The sequence below is a fragment of the Orbicella franksi genome, chromosome 11, assembly GCF_964199315.1.
Source record: "Orbicella franksi chromosome 11, jaOrbFran1.1, whole genome shotgun sequence".
In the NCBI taxonomy this organism is placed as follows: Eukaryota; Metazoa; Cnidaria; class Anthozoa; order Scleractinia; family Merulinidae; genus Orbicella; species Orbicella franksi.
The window spans coordinates 5,142,968-5,162,884 of record NC_138155.1 but is presented as its reverse complement, the minus strand read 5'-3'; the positions used below and the strand labels follow the sequence as shown (position 1 = coordinate 5,162,884).

At 38.3% G+C, this 19,917-nt stretch overlaps 4 protein-coding genes across 5 annotated transcripts in view; 3 read left to right on the top strand and 1 right to left on the bottom strand.

Annotated features, from left to right (window-relative positions):
• Window positions 1-2,316: 2,316 nt before the first annotated feature.
• LOC145502265 (uncharacterized) lies at window positions 2,317-4,861 on the bottom strand. The gene is made up of 5 exons (XM_081481523.1): window positions 4,801-4,861; window positions 4,376-4,417; window positions 3,700-3,906; window positions 3,105-3,203; window positions 2,317-2,664 (listed from the first exon to the last, which is right to left on the bottom strand). Exons 1-5 carry the CDS (start codon window positions 4,843-4,845, stop codon window positions 2,560-2,562), a joined length of 498 nt encoding a protein of 165 aa, XP_081337649.1. The 5' UTR covers window positions 4,846-4,861; the 3' UTR covers window positions 2,317-2,559.
• A 2,273-nt stretch (window positions 4,862-7,134) lies between these two features.
• Window positions 7,135-9,213, top strand: LOC145503036 (uncharacterized). The gene is made up of 6 exons (XM_081482461.1): window positions 7,135-7,209; window positions 7,348-7,389; window positions 7,798-7,983; window positions 8,284-8,297; window positions 8,345-8,441; window positions 8,940-9,213. Exons 1-6 carry the CDS (start codon window positions 7,165-7,167, stop codon window positions 9,048-9,050), a joined length of 495 nt encoding a protein of 164 aa, XP_081338587.1. The 5' UTR covers window positions 7,135-7,164; the 3' UTR covers window positions 9,051-9,213.
• A 2,837-nt stretch (window positions 9,214-12,050) lies between these two features.
• Window positions 12,051-19,917, top strand: part of LOC145502921 (uncharacterized) — a 124,813-nt gene continuing 116,946 nt past the window's right edge. Inside the window, exons 1-5 of one of the 2 annotated variants that reach the window (XM_081482326.1) lie at window positions 12,051-12,117; window positions 12,529-12,570; window positions 13,017-13,208; window positions 13,677-13,778; window positions 14,436-15,075. In XM_081482326.1, coding sequence (XP_081338452.1) covers window positions 12,070-12,117; window positions 12,529-12,570; window positions 13,017-13,208; window positions 13,677-13,778; window positions 14,436-14,543 — 492 coding nt within the window. In that variant the 5' untranslated portion in view covers window positions 12,051-12,069 and the 3' untranslated portion in view covers window positions 14,544-15,075. Of the gene's footprint in view, window positions 12,118-12,528; window positions 12,571-13,016; window positions 13,209-13,676; window positions 13,779-14,435; window positions 15,076-19,917 lie in introns of those variants that run through there. The other variant, XM_081482327.1, reaches the window with a different exon arrangement.
• Window positions 17,038-19,353, top strand: LOC145502712 (uncharacterized). Its single transcript, XM_081482072.1, is given in 2 exon segments — window positions 17,038-17,584; window positions 17,791-19,353. Coding segments are annotated over 2 exon segments (1,173 nt in total). The 5' UTR covers window positions 17,038-17,473; the 3' UTR covers window positions 18,853-19,353.

Below are 19,917 nucleotides of genomic sequence, written 5' to 3'. Positions count from 1 at the left end.
ATAAAAACAAACATTATGTAATCGTCACCAATAGAAAGCACAATATTTTGCTTGTAAAATCTTTAAGAAGTTTAGAAAGAAATATCCTACCAAGGTACGGTATGTCTTTTATTTTTGTAGGCGAGTAACCCTAATCTGTTTATTTACTAAAGACATTTTCTGGAACAGACAAGGAGATTTACTTTGAGAACGTTTTTCGGTATACGTATTTAAAAAAGAGTATTGGGTGCCTAATATTCTGATACCAAACAAATATTCTTTCATTGAATGAAAGTGGTTGTTGTATTTTCGTAAGATATCAGCTGATATGCTTTTACTTCGAAAACCTTCTAATCATTGTAAGAACAGGTGATGAAACACACTAAAAAATTTCTTATTTGACTTCTGTTCGATAGAGATATTCATCCCACGTATTCTGATTTGTTTATGCTTAGTACACAAGAAGCATCTGATAAAAAGTTATTTAAACATCAAATTGGTTTTACCTTCTCTGGTGTATAGGTACTGTTAAGAGACATTTGACGAAGAAATTTAGAATTGCCCTAAACAAAGTGGGTTTAACAATGCATTGAGGGATTAAAACCGAGACACACTAGAACCTAATGTACTGTTAAGTGTACATGGTTAATGTTTTCTCAGTTCTTGGCAATAATTGCCTTGGGTAAGTCACAAGTGTTTTTTCAGTTGTAATATATTTGTTATAGACCACTGCTGTGCTTGATACATATTTGAACAAATGCATGGACATTACCCCAAAGATACATGAGTGTTTTTCTTTAGTTTACGCACTGACTTCCAATGTTTAGATCATGGTTCTCATAGCCTTATCGAACATTAACAATAAAAATAACCAGTAAACTGTTTTTTATATGTTTTCTACAAACGATAATCAGTTTATTTTCCAAGCAGGGAAAGTAAAAGTATCTGTGTCTATCACGTGTGCGCAGATTGCAAAAACAATACCATTATTCAAGTTAGATTACTTTAAAAGCAAATGAATACAGGGAATCAAAAGTTTCTAAAGAAACTGTGGTGCTGCGTCGGTGGGGATTATAACAAGATAATTTGGTTTTATCAACTGGGCTGATAATGTCAATTGGCCACCGTAAAGAGATTTGAAAGCTTCGAATCTCTTTACGGTGGTCAATTCACATTATCAACCCAGTTGATAAAAGCAAATTACTTTACAAGTAGCTATCTATTGTCGCCAAAGGAGCTTACAATCGCTTTAATTTTAAAATTCCCTCTGATATTACTCAAAAACGCAGTAACGTTTTAGCTCTTAGTAAACTGGAGACGATCCGTATATACCCGGTAAAGAGATTTTTAAACCATATTTCTCCTTGAAGAACCCAAAATGTTTCAGAAGTCGATTGAAATAGTTCACTATCTGAGAATAGCATTTTTGATTTCGGGAACCAGCTCATTTGGTTGGCTAGAAAAATCAACTTTTCCTGTCATGCTTTAATGGTAATAAACTTTCAGTAAGTGACTTTTTCAGCCGATGGGTCTGGAGGATTATTTTACTTGATCAAGATTTCATTCATTTCTCCTTAGTTCAACGGGTATAAGTATCTGGGGACTTATTTCATAAAAAAAGTGCAATACTAAGAACTGGAAGACCAGGAAGTTAATAAGATATTTTTTATTTTGCCATCTCAGATGCGAGCCAGTATCACTGGAATTATTAGCTGTGGTCGAAATAAAAACCTTTTAATTGCTCAATTTATGAAATTGAAATTACACAAAAATATCTCCAGAAATCCGGCGATGATAGAAAATTCAGTGGAAGAGTCAAGTTGCTTACCATAAAGACGTAAGTTCTAAACAATAAAATTCGTAGCTGGGAACTGAGATAAGAACATTTCTAATATCAAACCAAGCAGGAATTTCAAGTGAGCTTTTTTTTTTGGCCCAAGAATATCTCATTTATTTTATTTTGTCTTATCTTATTTTATTTAAATCGAAGACCTTTCAAACGCCATCTCTGTTTCAGTAGAGAGTTCCAAGCTGGTAGATCATGTAGTTAGTCTGAGTGGATGAAAACCTCAGGGGAAACACTTTGATATTGTACTAGTTTTTTTTTTTTTTCAAACTAAGGGGTCTAAAGCAGTGGAAGTACTATTTTTAAGGAGGCGTCGATATTGAAAGTGAGATAGTGGTATTGATCGGTCCTTAAAGGCGCTACATCACGTTTTGGGCATCTTGAAAAGTTAGCTTAAAGTTTTCAAGTTCGTCGTTTGTAATCCGTATCAATCTTCTCCAACCTTAACCATCCTTGTTCCTTTATGGTACATTATTATCTCTTTGCAGTTTTTCTATCTAAGTAAAGTGCTATTTTCAGGTTTCCTTCAATTTAAAGATAAATTTGTACGAGGCCAAAAAAAACTCAAATTACTGTGACTGAGCTCCTTAATGGCTATTGTTAACTCGATCCATTGATTCTAAAATAACTGATGAACCAGACTGGCTTTTGATTTTAAATCCCCGTTTATTTTTGAGACTTGGCTCCTACTACAGTTTTTGTATCGGGTACATTATTCAGTTGTTTTTTTCAGATTAAATGCACTGTCTAAGCGGAATCTTGATTCCTGTGAACGGGACTGTGAAGGAAGCTGTCTCGGTACAAACCAGTCCATCAGCGCAGCCACACTTGTGCAAGTGCTGTGAAAAATGCAACAATCGTGTAAATAAATCAGTGCGTTTAGAACAGAACATAGGAAAGGGAAAGCTACTCTTGACCGAGGTCCGCGAGTGCCATATGTGGGTTGAGTTTGTTGTTGGTTCTCGCCTTGCTCCGAGGGGTCTTCTTTGGGTTCTCCGGCTTTCCTCCTTCCACAAAAACCAACATCTCCAAATTCCAATTTGACTAGAATAGAGGCCCACATGAGAACCACCTAAGGCTGATGCGGCTTCCTCTCTAAATATTGTAATTTATTTTCTTTTAAGGCATTTACTTATACTGTTGCCAAGGCTGTTACTAACATTGCACAAATTAATATAACTTAAAGGCTGTTACCTACACCAAGGCTATTATGTACTAATAGATTCCACCAACATTACATCAGGACTGTTACTAACATCACACCAAGGCTTCTACTAACCGTTAAATAGCACGTGAAGTACTTCGGAAGTTTGGGAGCACACCGTTTGTTCAGAAGACAGCATTGGTTCTCTCCACAGTCAGTATCGTGGGCACATCTCTATTTTTGAAAAAAAGTACGAAGAAGAAAGCAACATGGGCATAGACGATTTGAGGTAATTATGAAGAAAAGAGGATATGATATACTGTAGATTAAAATTTTTAAGTCAATAATTGATAGATGGAAACTCGGAGTTTTTCTAGGGTGCATGATTTTTAGCCTCAACTAGCTTTTCCCCGTATTCTTCTTCTTCAACTTTCAGCCAATTTAATCAAAATTTAACCATATTTTTCCCTTTAAATGCGTTACAACACTGTAAAGATCTTAATATCAACTTAAGTTTTCCCGCAGTTCGTTCCTTCTTCATCGCTACTTTTTATTACGTTACAAGTGTTCCAAGAACCTGGTGGTTGCTACGTAACGTTGTGGCTTTGTGGCTTAATCTGAAGAAAAACAGTCGCAATAGTTAGATGAAGCCTGTAAAAATTCAGGCTTGAACTAGACTCGAACTGAATCCTACGATCTCTTTATTTGGCTAGGGCTGAACAATTCCTACCTTGAAGAGACCATTAAACAGAAAGCGTTTTCTCCTCGTCATAGGAGAATCAGCGGCCTGTTGTTCATCATGGTCAACTGTTTCTACCTCGATCTCCATTCCCTCAGGCATGCACTGTTTAACGTTGACCTCAGATTGCTGGATGATCAGTTTCTTGGTCAGTACACAGGACAAGCCAGCTTGACAACTACAGTCCGGACTTCCATCCTACGAGAAACACGTGACCAGAATGTAAAGTTTTGCCTGGCGATTTAGAACAGGCTGGATGGTCGTGCATTATAGGCCCAGACAACTTAGACAACTTCGATGACTGAAAAAGGCATAATGACATTGTACGTAGCTATACATGTGGTTCTACGTGTAAAGTCGTTTTCGGGTGAAGGCACTTTTTCCACCCGTGGAGTCAATGATAGGCTCGATTTCCGTCGCTCTCGGTCTACGTTCCTCCCCGAGAAGAGATCTGGGAGGAGCGCGGGCTTCTTTCCCGAACAGCGGTTATTAATCTAACCTAATTTAATGAACGAACATTAATTTCTCGTATGCATGTAACATTAATGAATTTTCAAGGAGGTGAGTGAAGAGAAATATCAACTATGGGACCTACGATGTAGGACTAAATTTGCCTTACTTGTCTTTCTTAGCCATAGAAGTTAGAAAATTACTGTGGTTAACTCACCTGTCTGTTGCAAGCTGCCAGTTCGGGAAGATTTGAACATCCCTGGGAATAACAAAAATTTAATGTCGCAATGAGGACATGAGAGAATTACGCAAATGAAAAGATTATAAAAAACCCTCCTCCTAGGCAAAATCAATTTCACGAACCTATAGCGAAACAACCATAAAACTGATAATCACTTTAACATGAATTATTCAATCATCGCTTTTAATTCCATCTATAACTTCCAAAAAAAGAAGAACAATCAAAATTAATTGGTAAATTTGGACAAAGACGTAATTTTCGTAGCATGAAGAAAGAAAAATGTATTGTTTCTCTTTCTTGTTGGTAAAATCGCTGAAAACAAAAGATTTCGTCGAAGGAAAAAATACTTTTAATACATATGAAAACCATGAAATCATCGCAATAATTTCGAAGAAACTCACCAAAGCAAGTGTAACACAAAGACTTAGAAAAATTAAAATCTTCATAGCTTAGACCCGGAAACGGTGAGCGTCTGTTACAGTTTTGAGTTGACGCCTTTCAGGGCAGTGGTTTTTTATAGTTTTACGATATGATTGCAATTGGCAGTTTTAACGGTCTATTACAAGAACCATAAAATAGCGAAAGAACCTTTAAACAATAAGTTCAAACGAAAAATGTTTTTTTGTAATAAATAAGGTTTGTTCAACTGTTTTTTAACTGCAGTCTGAGTACTAAGGGTTAAGAGTCATGTTCCTATTCATTGTAACATATGTGGGTTGTTACAGAAACAAGAGGAGTCATGGCTATATCGATTGAATCTTTTACTAGTAACAATAATCTAGACAGGTGGGTGTGTATAAGCTGATGTTTACTCGATGATATTAACACATCGAAACCAAAACTGTCGTTGGTTAAGCAACAATCTGTCTGTCTACAGTCCACTGACTGTTACTGCTGGTTTTTGAGCACATCAAATATATATCTTTCTATTGTTTCTATTTTCATGACATCTATCAAAGGGCCTAGACAGTTGCCCTAAACTTATCTATAGACGAGACCAAAATACACCTTTTGTTTCTTTTCTTTGGGCAAAGCTGATCCGCTCTGCATTCCTTTACCTTCTTCACCTTTAAAAATAAATTGGCAATGCTAAAATATGTTTCATTCTGTTTGTAATTAGCTACTTTCTGACGTTCTCCCGGAGTTCTTATATGAAGAGCAGTCGAGACTGCTTTTTTCTGGAAACGGAGAAACAGTTTACAATGCGAAGATCAGGGGCCATGTTGATTGGACGAGGATACATTCTTGTGAAAAACAAACCCTATTGTCACATCGCTGTATCTACGAAAATTCCCTACAGCCAAATACAATTTGAATAATTAAAAAACTTACTCAACCTTACAAGTGGTTATAAAACGAATTCTTTTTCTTCGGAATAGACATGGCACAATCATGAAGCAGACTTACCACTCATGATGCAGACTTACCACTCACAAATACTCTTAACTCAAGACAAAGGAGAGAAAAGCCTATTACAAAATATTAAAAAAAAAAGAACATTAAGTATCTAACTACCGTGGCTGGGCCACTTTGCTCAAAACTGCTGCTTACACAGTACACGATTACGTGTGTTGTCATAAGATCATCGAGCACACGTCTCTATGTGTTCACCTGCGTAGAGGGTGTAACCTTTAACCAAGCAACCTCTGATACACTGGAGGACGTGCAAACCTTTTAACTTTCGTTGTTTGTTGCCCCACTATGTTTGCTCTCCTGTGATGCAAACGCGATCATCGGTGAATATAAATGTATCGTTTTATGAAAGGCTAGAGCAATTCTCCAGAGACGATACCAGCTACTAAACAAGATATTAGAATATAACACAAGATCTGTTAACGGTCAATAGATGTTAAACTGAGGTATGTTATCTTGTGGATATTGTGTGTGTCTGTGTGGGCAGTCACGGGTGTGTTTGCCAACTCCAAGTCAAATGGCCTTTGCAAATAGAGACTCTTTCCCCACTCTTTGTGTTAATATCAATAGATATATTTTTTCCTAAAGTTATAATTATGCATCTTTGTCTTCTTGCAACATGGTTTTAAAAATGATAGCTGCTTTACCCGCAAAGTATATGAATGTTTTTCTTTAGATACTGATGAAATTAAGTCACACCCTGTTAATTTTAATTCCAAACAGAATCTTAACTGATGTAGTAAACTGAATAGCATCAAGCTTTCAATTCACACTCTGATTAAATGAAACAGGAAGATTTTCATGTCTTAAACTTTGAAGATAATCTTCTGGGCCCAATACAGCGAAGGGATTTTAACTTTTAATCACAAAAATGACTGTGAAAACTGAGTTCCTCAAAGGTTATAACGAGAAGGAAACTATTACATTCTTTGTTGCAGACCATGTTTGAATTAGTTATTGTTTTCTTGAATTAGTAAATACTAAAAATGCGAGACACCAACGTGACTTCACCACGTTCCCAAACAACGAAAAGGGAGTTGAAAATACGACGCGCAACGCAGCTTTTTTGAAGAAATTCGAAGTGGGTGAATATGGCATTTCGATGACCCTTGTTTTCTAATGTTTAGCACCAAACAGTTGAGCAAACGTGATTTTGTACTAATGACGTTTTTTGTTTGGACATGATATTTGGAAATACTCCGGCATTTTTTTAGGTCGTTCTGTAGTAGAGCGCTATGTTGAAATTTCGACAGAACTACAAAAAAAAAAGCATAAAAGCTGCTAAGTAGGCTCCAAATCTCACTTTGGTCGGACTACGAGAATCCTTTTATTTACTGCCATCAAGTAAAACGATGAAATCCTTTATTTTTTTGAGTCTCTACGTTGCTCTTGGTTTGGTAAGTTTCAAGGATACTAACCAATTTTTCAAGGTTTGCTTCGGTCCCAATGTAGTTTACTTGTAGAGAAGAAATAAAGCCCAGCACTTAGTCAGTGTTCTGTTGTATAGTAATCATATTCTCGCTGTTCTTCGTCAGGGATGTTCAAATCTTCCCGAACTGGCAGTTTGCAACGAAAAGGTGAGTCTTCGAAGTAAGCCTATTCGTGTTGGATAATAGGACCGCTCGCAAAACTGCCACGTCATAACAATGATGACAAACGCTAAAAGCGTAGGCCTTTTTGAGTGGTAACGGCCTCGGTACGTTCTCGCTGCTTGCGACTGGGATCTAAAGAAATGCTACTATTTGCAGTCCATCTTTATCTTGCTCAATTGAAACCATCTTTGTTTAATTTCGGATTAATATTACTTCTTAGCAGCTTTACTATCTTACTTAACTATCATTTTTATGGGAAGAAAATTTGACCATCAGAAGAGAGATTTTCAAGTTTAAATCTGCCTTCGTCGGCTTTACGCAAAGACTGTAACCTTTTTCAAACACCAGGAAGAATTTGCACATTTCTGTCACGAACTTAATTTCTCTTTATAGGGAGAAGGTTGTAGCTGTCAAGCTGGCCTGTCCTGTGTGTTGACTAAGAAGGTGATCGAGCAGGGAACTTTGAACCACGTTAAGCAGTGCATACCACAAGGAACCGAGATTGAGGTGGAAACAGTCGATCTTGATAACCAAGTCGCTGACGAACCAATGAGAATAAAACGATTTCTGTTCTTTAACGTAAGTATTCAATGTTCACCGACTTCATATTACTGTAAATAACCTCAGCTTCTCTGACTTCGAAGTATTGTGTAATCAACAGACAAAATCTTGGGTAAGACACTTCACCATTAGTGCCTCTCTCCCCTAGATGTATAAATCGGTATTAGCAAATTAAATGCGGGGGGGGGGGGGGGGAGGGGTAACCCTGCGATGGGCCAGCCGCCTTATCCAGGGGGGAGTAAAAATATTGCTAATAGCTTAATGAACAGAAGGCAATATTACTATAACTTTGACACCTATGGAACACCGATAGTAAAGGGGGCTATAAAGAGGTAATATCCGATTTAGTAACGACGTCTTGTTGTTTTGTAAAACAGAGATGTCTTACTGAAGACGACTGCAGTTATAACAGATGCTGTGCGTTTAACAAGCGCTGTGTCCCCAAACTCAAAAAATACTTCACGTGCTATTTAACGGTAAGTAGCATCCACCATGTAATGTTAGTCACAGCCTTGGATTCATGTTTTAACGGTCAGTGTTACCACGTGAGTAACGGATCGAGTGGTCCGGGTTCGTGCCCTAGCCAGGGTCACTGTGTCGTGTTCTTAGGGGAAGACACTTTACTCTCACAGCTAGCGCCTCTCTCCACCCAAGTGTATAAATGGGAAAAGATGAATTTAATGCTGGAGGTAACCCTGCGATGGTCTAGCATCCTATCCGGAGGGAACTAGAAATACTGCCAGTCGCTTCGTGCTACAGGAAACGTAGATAAGCGCGCGTCTGGTGGACCACTTGACTCTTATGAAGACTGAACCCTTTAAACTTTTGTTGTCACGTTATTATTAACTTTCTTGTAGTAACGCCAACTGAAAGCGTCTCCGAATGAGACATGTGGTACATGTGTGTTATTGATGTCAGCCTTGTGTTTTTGTGGTCTAGTACTGGAAATAACGCATAACCTTTTTTCTCTAAAGGACCTGCACAAGTGCGGCTGCGCCGATGGGCTTGTGTGTAAGGAGACGGCGTCTGTGACTCTTCCGATCACAGGAACGAGGCTTTCTCTCAAACAGTGCATGGACGCTTGACAGAGGAGCCTATTATGTTTTAAGTAGCATCATAAAGCAAATCATATATATGAAAATAAACTGAACTTGCTATATCCAAAAACAAGCCTGGCTCATTGTATTCTACAATTCAATTTACAAATTTTCGCAACACTGCCATTAAAGCAAAAAGGGCATCCATGATCTAAACCTGCCTTAGCCCCGTCAAAATAATCGTAAAAGCACATGTTTAAAGACGTTCTGTCACGGTATTTTGAGTTAGCTTGGCCGCGTATAAAATTACCTTTAACTTGAAGGAAACCTGAAAATGATAGTTAACTGAGACAGAACCACACCGAAAGGATCATAAAAAACGATAAAGGACCAAGGATGGAGAAGATTGACACGGATTACAAACGACAAGCTTGAAAAATTTAGTCTAAACTTTTCAAGATGCGCAAACCGTGACGTAAGGTGGCTGGCAACAGTTCTGGTACTTTCCAACAGTTACACCGAGACTGCTCGATAGCCTCGCTCCTTACGGCTGCGGTGCAGGTGATTTTCCGTGTGTTCTCGAGCTATCGGTATTAGCTCTCGATCGAGTAGATTCGGGAGGGGGTGGGAACAAAAGGAGTAAAATACCCCTCCCCCGTTACTCCTCTTTCAGCCCCGCTCCTACTTCCGACGACGCCTTTTCGTCTCTCCCCAAGTCTCTTCCAAGTTTGAATTCAAGATGGCGCTAGCTTGATCAAAATGTGCTCGCTCGCCAAAATACGCCTGCGATCTGGGGCCCGTTTCTTGAAAGCCCCGGAAACTTTTCGGGCTCTCAAAGCCATTTTAATTCATCTCTATCTTAAAACAGTGAGGTGTATACGCCTGAAACTTCATGTATGAAGGAAACCTTTGTTCATGTTAAGAATGTGCGAATAAAACAGCTCTGAAATCAAAAGGTTTGAGACTTTGTTACGGTTTTCCAGGTGCGAAAACATCTCGGGACTTTCGAGAAACGGGCCGCCCTGAACTGCTTGAGAATCAGGCTGCAGGCTACCCCACTCTCTATTAAAAGCGACATTACAATGTAAGTATCACACAAATGCACAATAGCTGGTGAACAAATTTTGGTCATCCTCATAGCGTATAAGGTTTCCATAGCAACAGTATAACCTGTTAAAAGCAACCTTAATTTTAGAGTTAACTCTAAAACGACTCGCGGTGCATGGCCAATACCAGGGCAGCGGCTAGTAACAGGCGAGCCAGGGGCACTTGACTAGCTCGGAGAAAATTTTGAATTTAATTATTTAACGTTCCCAAAGAAGCTCGCGTTTTCTAATTGCCTCGGTAAGAATTGGTCGACCGGTCGCTGTTTAGTAACTTGTAACAGCCAATCACAGTCACCGAAAGGATCTTTGCAGTTCTACTGTCATACGTATGGATTCTGTGGACTCAAAACAAAAGGTCAGTGGTGCTAAAAAACACAGATCTGATGCTGACACAGATGATGGTTTCAATACCTGATTCTTACTGGATTAACATTTGCTTGAAGGCAAATCGGCTTTCTGTGTACTACGACGGCTGAAGCAACTTGGAATAGATTTGTCGACATTCTTGTTGGTATTGTTTGCAATGTTAATTCTTTGTCCAAACAACAATAACAGCGAAATTATATTTCACACAAGATACTGTAGTTTCGGTTATTTGAAACAAGAGCTGCATTTGTACAGCTTACAGAGCTGCGTTATTAGTTTTAAAAAACGTAATCTTGCAGTGAAATTGATCATGAAATTTTAAAGAAATGATTTAAATTCGCAATGCCTGTCGGCTGATTTATTTTTTCCTTTCTCCAGTCCCCCCTCTATGCTGAACGAAAAACGGGTTTAAATAACAAATTCCTACATTGCTGAATGATAACGTCTTTAAAACACGCTTGCTAAGATACTTACTCGTGTAAACATTCCATCCGTAAACAAACAGGCAAAATCAAATTTAAAAAAAATGCAAAATATTAAATATAGAATTTTGTTTCAAGTTTATAAGAAAAAGTCAGCAACCCATAGTTATAAAATGATAAAATTAATGTTACAATATCGAAAAATGAAAACGTTCTTAGTAGAAGTTTTTAATGCATCAAGAAGTTGCCTTTTGACAAAACAAGAATACATCGTTTTGTTGGACGAAGAGGATAATAGATCATGCATAAAAATGTTATTAGTATTCAATGACATTACGACGAAATCCGATAGAAAATCGAGCAATTTCAGTTTTTAGTGGACAAAAATCTGGTGCCAGAATAATTTTAAGTATTTTGGAGTCCTTTTTACATTTTCTTAAAGCTTAAGATATAAATAGTTGCCTGAAATAACACCGAAAACAATTTCCCTTGGGAACGAGAGAAAATAAATTTTAAAGTCCTGCAAACACAGGTAAAATTTCATCATCAGTTTCATTTCATCAGTACTTTCAAGTGATTCATGCGAAGTTCAACATTTGTTTTCGACCTTCGGTGTTGTTACAAATGATTTTTTTTTTTGAGAAGATATTTAAAACAGTCGTAGTGAAGTTTGCAATACGATTTAAATAATCTTGGTACAAAGTTTTTGTCTACTTGTTACTCGAACTTCCGGTGAATTCCGTCTTAAAGAAATACGCTTGTGTGCCTGAAGTAGGACTGGCAAAAGGAATAAGCAAGGTTTTTTGAGTCGAAAAGGTTGTTAAGATCATAGATTCATAACTTTTGCAAGGGGGTTTAGCAAAAGGTTATACATGTGGTAGGTTGCAAATATCGCTCATGATAATAGTTTCTGTTGGAGATGTTTGCTTTGCTGACGGCCGTTTAGCCTTGTATTAAACAGTTGAACTAACTTTATTTTAGAGCAATAGCTTTCGTTTGAACATTTTATTTGAAGCTCTTGCGATATTCTGTTGTCGACGTCATATTTCGTAAAAGCTGTCCATCAATTTTAGTTCCACACTATAAACACAGCTTCAAAGTCTTAGTTTCTTAACTTTTCAAGAGTGTTCATCAAAGAAGTTTGAGTTCTTTCATTTGTCAAAGACAGAAGTCATGAAGATCTTTGTTGTTTTGAGTCTTTGCATTGCTGTTGCTTCGGCGGTGAGTCTGATTAAATTTGTCTATTCCATTTTACCTGTCAGGTCATTTTATGAAGAAGGTTGTTTCAAACAAACCTCTCAAAACCTTGAGTTAACTTTGGCTATCTTCATTTGTGGTCAGTTACACTAGAAAAACCGAAAAATTAAAAGCGAACACTGTTATAGACTGAAGCTATATCGAAATGTTACACTTTCGATATGAAAAAAGTATATACAGTTTATTTTTCTTGGTGCAACACGCACTAACGGAGAACTGTCTTCTTATCAAATAAAACCTCAAAAGTATGAAACTGTGGCTGCGGTAAAACACTAAAGATAGATATAAAGTTATAAAAGTAAAGAAAAAGGTGAAGATGTGGGTTAATTTCAATCAATTTGCAATGTAATGATAACATTTTTGTTACCTTAACAGGGTTGTGAAAATCTCGCCAAACGTGAAGCTTGTAACAGACCGGTGAGTTATAAGATTTTCAAGTTGATTCTAAAGAAAATCCTGAGATTAATGTTAAGATGTAGAGTTCCGAATATCTCTCAGTTTGTTATTATTTTCTTTTCCTCTCATCTCTCAACGCCCTTCGCATAAATTGTGATTTAAGCAACACCGAACAATTCCAGAACAATGACTAGGAAACCTTTACCTTCAAGAGCCTCCTTCAATATCGTATTAAAAACATTTCTTTAATCCCATGACGGAGGTTAACAACAATACACCTTCCTCTGTTTATAAGTAATATGATTGCAAAATGTTACCCAAATTTTTCTACCAGTCGTTTGTAAACTTAGTGCCGTAAAGCAGAAAGAGTTTCATTATACTAATCGGATCTGGCAACTTGCGACTTTATCTCGCTATCTATACGTTTGTTTTAGTTTAATTGACGTTTCACGTGTTTGAGTTCATAGGAAGGAGATTGTAGCTGCCAGGCTGGCCTGTCCTGTGTGTTGACGAAAAAAATGATCTTGGATGGAAACGCTATCCCTGTGAAACAGTGCATGCCAGAAGGAATGGAAATTAACGTAGAAACAGTGGACTTTGATAACGAGGAACAGACCAGCTCCTCTTTCAGAGCCAAACGATTTCTTGGAATCCTTACGGTAAATCAACAGCCCGATCCCCTCTACTCCCCACCAAGAGGGGGAAAGGGGAGTTCCCGAAACAGGCTTAGCCATTCTGGGGGGCCTCCCTTGACCGGGGGAAACACGATCGACAACAAAACCGAAACTTTCGTGAATGAAAAAAAAAGTTAAAATCATTTCACGAAAAGGCAAAGCTATATAAATAACTTGAGGAATTGCGCACATAAAATATTCGAACTGGATAGGGGACCCGCATGAAAGCCAGCTAAGACTGATATGCCTTCCTCTCTAGATATTCTAATTTACTTTGTTTATTTTATTCATTTTGCGGGTGACGAGAAAATCGAAACACAAATTCGAAATAATACATGCCAGAGAGACTCGATCCTCTGTGACATCGACTGTGCAGCAAAAGTTGCGCAAAGACCAAACTTTGTTTAAAAAGTAGCTTTTGTTCTTACAATTTGCTGTTGTTTCATAAACCAGAGATGTTCCTCCGAAGATGACTGCGCTACAAACTTCTGCTGTCCGATCCTAGTCAACCGGTGTCTTCCAAAAATCCTGGAAAACGGCGCTTGCAACTTTAATGTAAGTACAAGTTTTCGCGCAATGTTGGCCAGCTGCAACTTCCTTGGTGTAACCTAAGTGAACAGTTCGTGACAGCCATGGTATAGCACTAATTAATGACATCCTAGGGGTAATTGGTGAAGGAGTCTTCGTGTGATGTCAATACCAATTCCGATGTTTGCCTCAGTCATCCGTTTTCAAAATTCCCTACCTTTTCCAGCCTAACTTTGTTTCACCGACAAAAATCAAATTTCCCTGACCAAATAATTACACTGAATGTCACGGAAGCGTCAAGCCTTCCTTATATCCCTACTTTCCCGCCATTTATTTAACATTGATATTTTTTCAACAATTTCAAATTTGTAAGGAACACTGTAATCTGAAATGTTTCTTCTAACGTTTACTCTAATAATTTCAATTTTCCCTGACGTTTCTTCAAAATCTCAGTTTTTCCTGACTCATATTAAAATTCCCTGACTCTAATCTGACCTTGAAGTTTTTTCTCTGACCTAGAGCAAACCTTAACACTCTTGGTGCAACGTCGGTAAAAGCCTTCCTGCAATAGGAAGTCTTGATCAGGTCCTCAATGAAATGTTAGAATCACCCGTTGTATCATTTTTACTCATAATAAATGGTGTCAAATGTTCTTGAAGTGTTCCGCTGTTTCTTTTACTCTAGAACCTTCATAAGTGCGGGTGCAAGGACGGGCTGGTGTGCCAAAAGACAACAGACATTGCCATCTTGCCAGGCATTAATTTCCCTCTTGAACAGTGCATCAAGATGTGAATGCGGCTGAAAGTTGTACATGTTAGATAGAGCAGTAGTTAGATTGAAGAAGACAAACCACTGTAACAAGTCAAAGACAAAATAAAACGAGGTTTTGGAGAGCCCAAAATAAGGCTGGATGGCGTATTCACAGAGACGGTTCTCAAATGAATAAGCGGGCAATAAGGGGTTTGGTGGACTTTACTACAAGATATTTATGAGTTTTTATTTCTCTTCTCTTCGTGACCACATGGTTAAACCAAAGGTCAGAAATGTTTAGCGTGGGGATACGCTTCACTGAGATCAAGGCCGAACCCTTCTGTTTCTCGTTCCAGTTCTAATTTAAATACAAAGAGAAACTGCATGTTGTGCTAGTTGGAGACACTGTAAATAATTATGCAAGTATTTCAAATAGAGTATAATCTATTAGGAACCCCAACTGGTGGGAGGTTAAGCAGTTGGTAATTTACAGAACACGGTCGAAGAGTTGAACTCGGGATTGCCGAGAATAAATTAGATGTGAGCGGTAGGGTGGAACCAGGGAGGGTTGAACCAGGGAGGGTTGAACCAGGGACTTCCAGATTTCAAATCCAACGTCCTAAACCACTCGGCCACACCACCTCCACTAAACATGGAATTTTGTTTTTGTTTTTCTTTGTTTTTGTTTTTTATTTGTTGCACACACTGGTTCCAATACTTACACGGCTACTTACACTACTTGCAAGGCCAATACATATACTTACATTACTTATAATACTTTTTATTCAATGTGATTAATTCCGTCACTTACAATACTAAGGCTAAGGTAAATAACTACATACAATACAATACGATCACTTACGCCGAGTACTAACAATACTGATGCTTACACTATACAGTACAGTACGATAACTCATGTTACATACAATACCAATTAACACTACTTACACTGCAATACGATTACCAACGCCACCCAGTCACGATATAATTCGATTACTTTTGCTACTTAAAACCTTTACACTTATGTCCAGGATTGAACGCAAAGTAGTGTTTAATTAGTACTTTATATTTGGCAGGGTTATTTGACATTTTCATATTACTTCATATTTGACAGAATTGTGTGTTTTGGTGACTTTTTATCAATGAGGACACTTTGTGATGCTTACCATGAGGAATGTGAATCTCATTAGCGTTCAACCCTGGACATATCCGCAAATGTCTGATGTCTTTCCCGTTGGACGAAAAGAAAGCTAGTAAATTAAAATGTTACATGCTTTCGGCTTCGTTCTGGCTTTCGAAGTTAAAGTTGCTTCGCATATTGCAAAAACCTATAGCTAACAAGAAAGTAACTTTTAGTGCAGAGTGCACTGTTGGGATGGGTTGGGGGTTGACATCACTAAAGGACTATGGCACTATGGCAATAAAGTGTAAACTTTAATGTTGGTATAATTAATTAATTTCAATTAATTAATTAGGCTTGCAGGAAGGGGGGTAGATGGGGTAGGTACTTGTGAGCACTACGTAAAATGGATGGTGCATGTACCTACGTTACTTCTCTGTTCACTTCAAAAAGCTGTATGTTTGTTTCAGAGAGCCCCTTGCTCTCCTTGTGGTACTTTTCTCTTTTGAACAAAACCAATATTTGTCCTAAACGCATGCGCAGATTAATAAGCGTTAGTGTCAACTACTTATCAGGTGAGTGATACATTTCATACAAGATCACACACTAACGTTGAGCGCTTTTCCTTGTGGTAGAACCCTAATAAGTCATACGCATGCGTTCTAGCATCGTTTGCACGATACAAGAATGCTACTTCAACTGGATGTCTTTGGAATTACGCCTAACTTGGTTCAAGAAATATCATCAGTTGTTTCCAAACTACACTAGCGCGTTTATTTCATCCTTTTTAAATTGTCTCCATCAAAGAGACCAAAATGTTCATACCCACAGCCGAAACTCTCCCGAGTAAGTGGCATTAAAACTTGTCTCTGAGGGAACTCGTTCACCGATGAAGGATATAATCTCGGTAAAGTAGCTCTGTTTACTTTCAATACCTCTCGTTGAAACGCTTCTCAGTTGTATTAATCGATATCAGTGTGTATTTTAAATATAAGTGGTTTTATTGTTAACGCCAAAGGTGGCAACAGAATGTGCTGTTCTGGATCCGTGACAATTTGATAATTAGATTAGTTCTTGTTTATCGGTCAAAAGAAAATTTGCGCGTGTTTTAAATAAAGCAAATCGTTCCTCTTCCATTTCTTCATCCGACATTCAACTTTCTCCCATTTATCTCCAGCTGTGAAAAGAATACACTGAAACACATCTTCCGTGTGTTTTCGAGAAAACAAGAGTTTCAGGTTACAAACCTTTGCGAGGAAAACAAAAGTATCAAGTTTCAAACGTTTTCGATTTTTAAAAGGCCCACTTTCAGCCAGAATGCACCGCGCGCGCCTTGATAGATTTTTTCGTAGTTGAAAATGGCGGACTTCGTCGTCGTGTCTATTGATGCTTGGAAACCCATTGCTATCGGCGTAATCACGCAATTGTTATATCATTTTTCCAAACATATAAGTGGTATATTTATCTGTAGAAAATTTTATAGTGTTTTTTTGTAGTCGTTCATCGTTTCATGATATATTTTGGAGAATTACTTCGGACATGTCTTGAGTGGTTGTATTGAAGATGGCGGAACCTGCTCGTCGAGGAGCCGGTCGTCCACGTTTGCCTGGCTCTGTCAAATATATTCGGCCCAGGGAAAGTGTTTTCACTCTCTGGAGAAAAAGAAAGGGTAATAGTGGCTTCGACGACTCAACTGACAGCGAGTTTGCCGAGTATCTGCTTCATAGAAGCATAGTTAGTAGAGAGGACTGGTTATGAAACCCGGCAAACGTCAAAGGGCCGGCCTTTTGTTTCTCGTTAGAGGTTGAATTGCACCATCACGTGACATTGACCGTGCACACTCCAAAACAATATGGCGGACACGAACGATTTGTTTTTCATTGGAGACGATTTTGACGCTATTTTAGATATTTTGGAAGAAGAAGAAGAGCTTGATAAACAGTTTAGAGAAGCTGCTGATGAAGTAAGTATTAGATTCTTTCTTAGCCATCCAGAATTTAGCGAAAAGCGCTGTGCTTTGACGTTCATCTTCTTTCAGCTCGATCGACTATCATCTGGTATCATCGGTGCTGTTTTTTTTTGTAGTGACTCGTATCATTACTAAATCGTTATACTATGTATCGTACTGTACTCACGATGTAATTATAAAGTTACTTTTGTTTACAACAGGTTCAACTCGAAAGCGTTGTGTGTGAATTGTGCCACAAGATATGCAAAAGCAAGAGCGGACTGAAACGACACAAGACAGTTAAACACAAAGATACTAGAGAAGATTTTGAGAAAGGAGGACAAGAGAGCTATGTAACTTTTGTAGCCTACTCAAGAAAGTTTTTTTTTAATAATTTTATTTTTTAATAAAAAGCTAAACACAAAATTGCTGACAACAACATCTATCCAAAATCAATCAGAGACGAGCTAAGATCCTACACCTACAACAACGGTCTACAAGACATAACAGCTGGATTCTGTGACATTGAAGACCTATATAAACGCTTGATAAAGTCTGGAAATGCTGAAAGATTTTATTCTTGCTTATACTCAACCATAGCTCTGAATGCAGTTAAGCATTTTGAGGGATTATCAAGGAACGCTGCTACACTACCGTCTACCAAGGTTGCTGATTGTATGTTAGCACACAGCAAGGAGAAAATTGAAAGCATTTATACTTGTGCCCCATTAACTAAACTTTCAAATGAAGAAAAAGTTGGACTACAGTATATTGGAGGTTATGTGCTTCATAAACTTCATACCAAGCATGCTAGTAAATCATCAGAAAGTGAGCAGGCAATCTCCATCCTTAAGGCTGGCAAATTAGAAGACCAGAATGCCATTGAATGCCAGAAGTTAACTTCATCCTTAAATCGTGGTGGTTTGTGGGCAATATCAAAAAATGCTCACTGGCAATCAATTTTTCAGAGAACTGAACATTATTTCAGGGATGCCACTTCGAAGACTAATGTGCAAAATATTGCTTTTGCTAGTATTATATCAAGATCTGTTCATGATGCTGAAGTTGTCTCAGCATACAATTCAATGTTATCCAATTCTGAACTGAAAATCAACAGTAATGTTGCCAAAGATGTTTTGCACAACATCATACAATTGTATGTCAAAGTACGTTCCTTTTCTTTTGCGAAAGATATTATCCAGAAACATAAGATTAGATTGAAACAAACGAAATCAAAAGCAGTTCGTAAGGATATAAGCAGAGCCTCCCATGAGTATGACTAACAAAGGCAAAGCTAAACTCTGAAAATCATCGTGCAATAAACAATTTATTTATTGTGACACCTGGACCAAATCACATCCATATTTGTATATTTATAATAACTTGCTGTTGCATTTGATGTTATGCATCAGTCAATTCCAGCAGTGCCCATCCCTCCCCCCGGGCTAACCCCCGGGCATTAGCAATTTTTTTAAAAAAATGGGCAAATTCCTCGGGGTGGGGACACATAAGCTGTCTAAATGCCCCGGGGTGGGGACGAAGAAAGAGGGCAAATGCCCCGCCCCCGGGATCGTCGCCTTCCAACACCTCCGCAGTTTTTGAATAGTTGGGATTGCGGCGGACGTGCCCCCAGCCGCGAGCGATGATAGACGCCTGTATTCGCAGGCTACTTTTTCTGTGAAGAATCAAAACATTTTAAATGATGATGCATTGCATTTTAAGTTCGCAGGATCTGAATTCTGAATTCGGAAACCTTAAGTATTTTAACTCCACTTTCACGAATTTAAAAAAATGCTAGGCTAGTTTTGAATGCGAAATGCGAAATAGTCGTGTTCACGTCAATGATTGTTTTGTGATAAACAAAACATAGTTCACCTTATCGCTTACATTTATATGACTGTAATGAAGAAATATCTAAAATTGAGAAAACATACCTTTAAAAACATCTGCAAGTTTCTCTAGTCCCTGACGGACAAGCCATTGTTCGCAAAACGCCTCGTCTTTCCCGATGAACTAATCCACGGCACTTTCCAAAACACGTGTGTCGAATGCCCGGGGGTCGCCCCGGGGTATGCAAATGCCCAGCCCCCGGGCCGCGATAAAATTGCGGATGCCCCACCCCCGGGATTGACAACGTGAGCAAATGCCCCGCGGTTGCCGGGGGGGGGGGGGATGGGCACTGCTGGAATTGACTGATGCATGTCAAAAAAAATACATGTCTATATATTAAACAATGAATACTTGTTTACTAATAAGAGATTGCAATAAAATTTCCTCTAGCTGGCCTTCGTTCAGAGACAACAGCAGTAGCTGGTCAATCAGCATACATGTTACAATGTATATCTAAA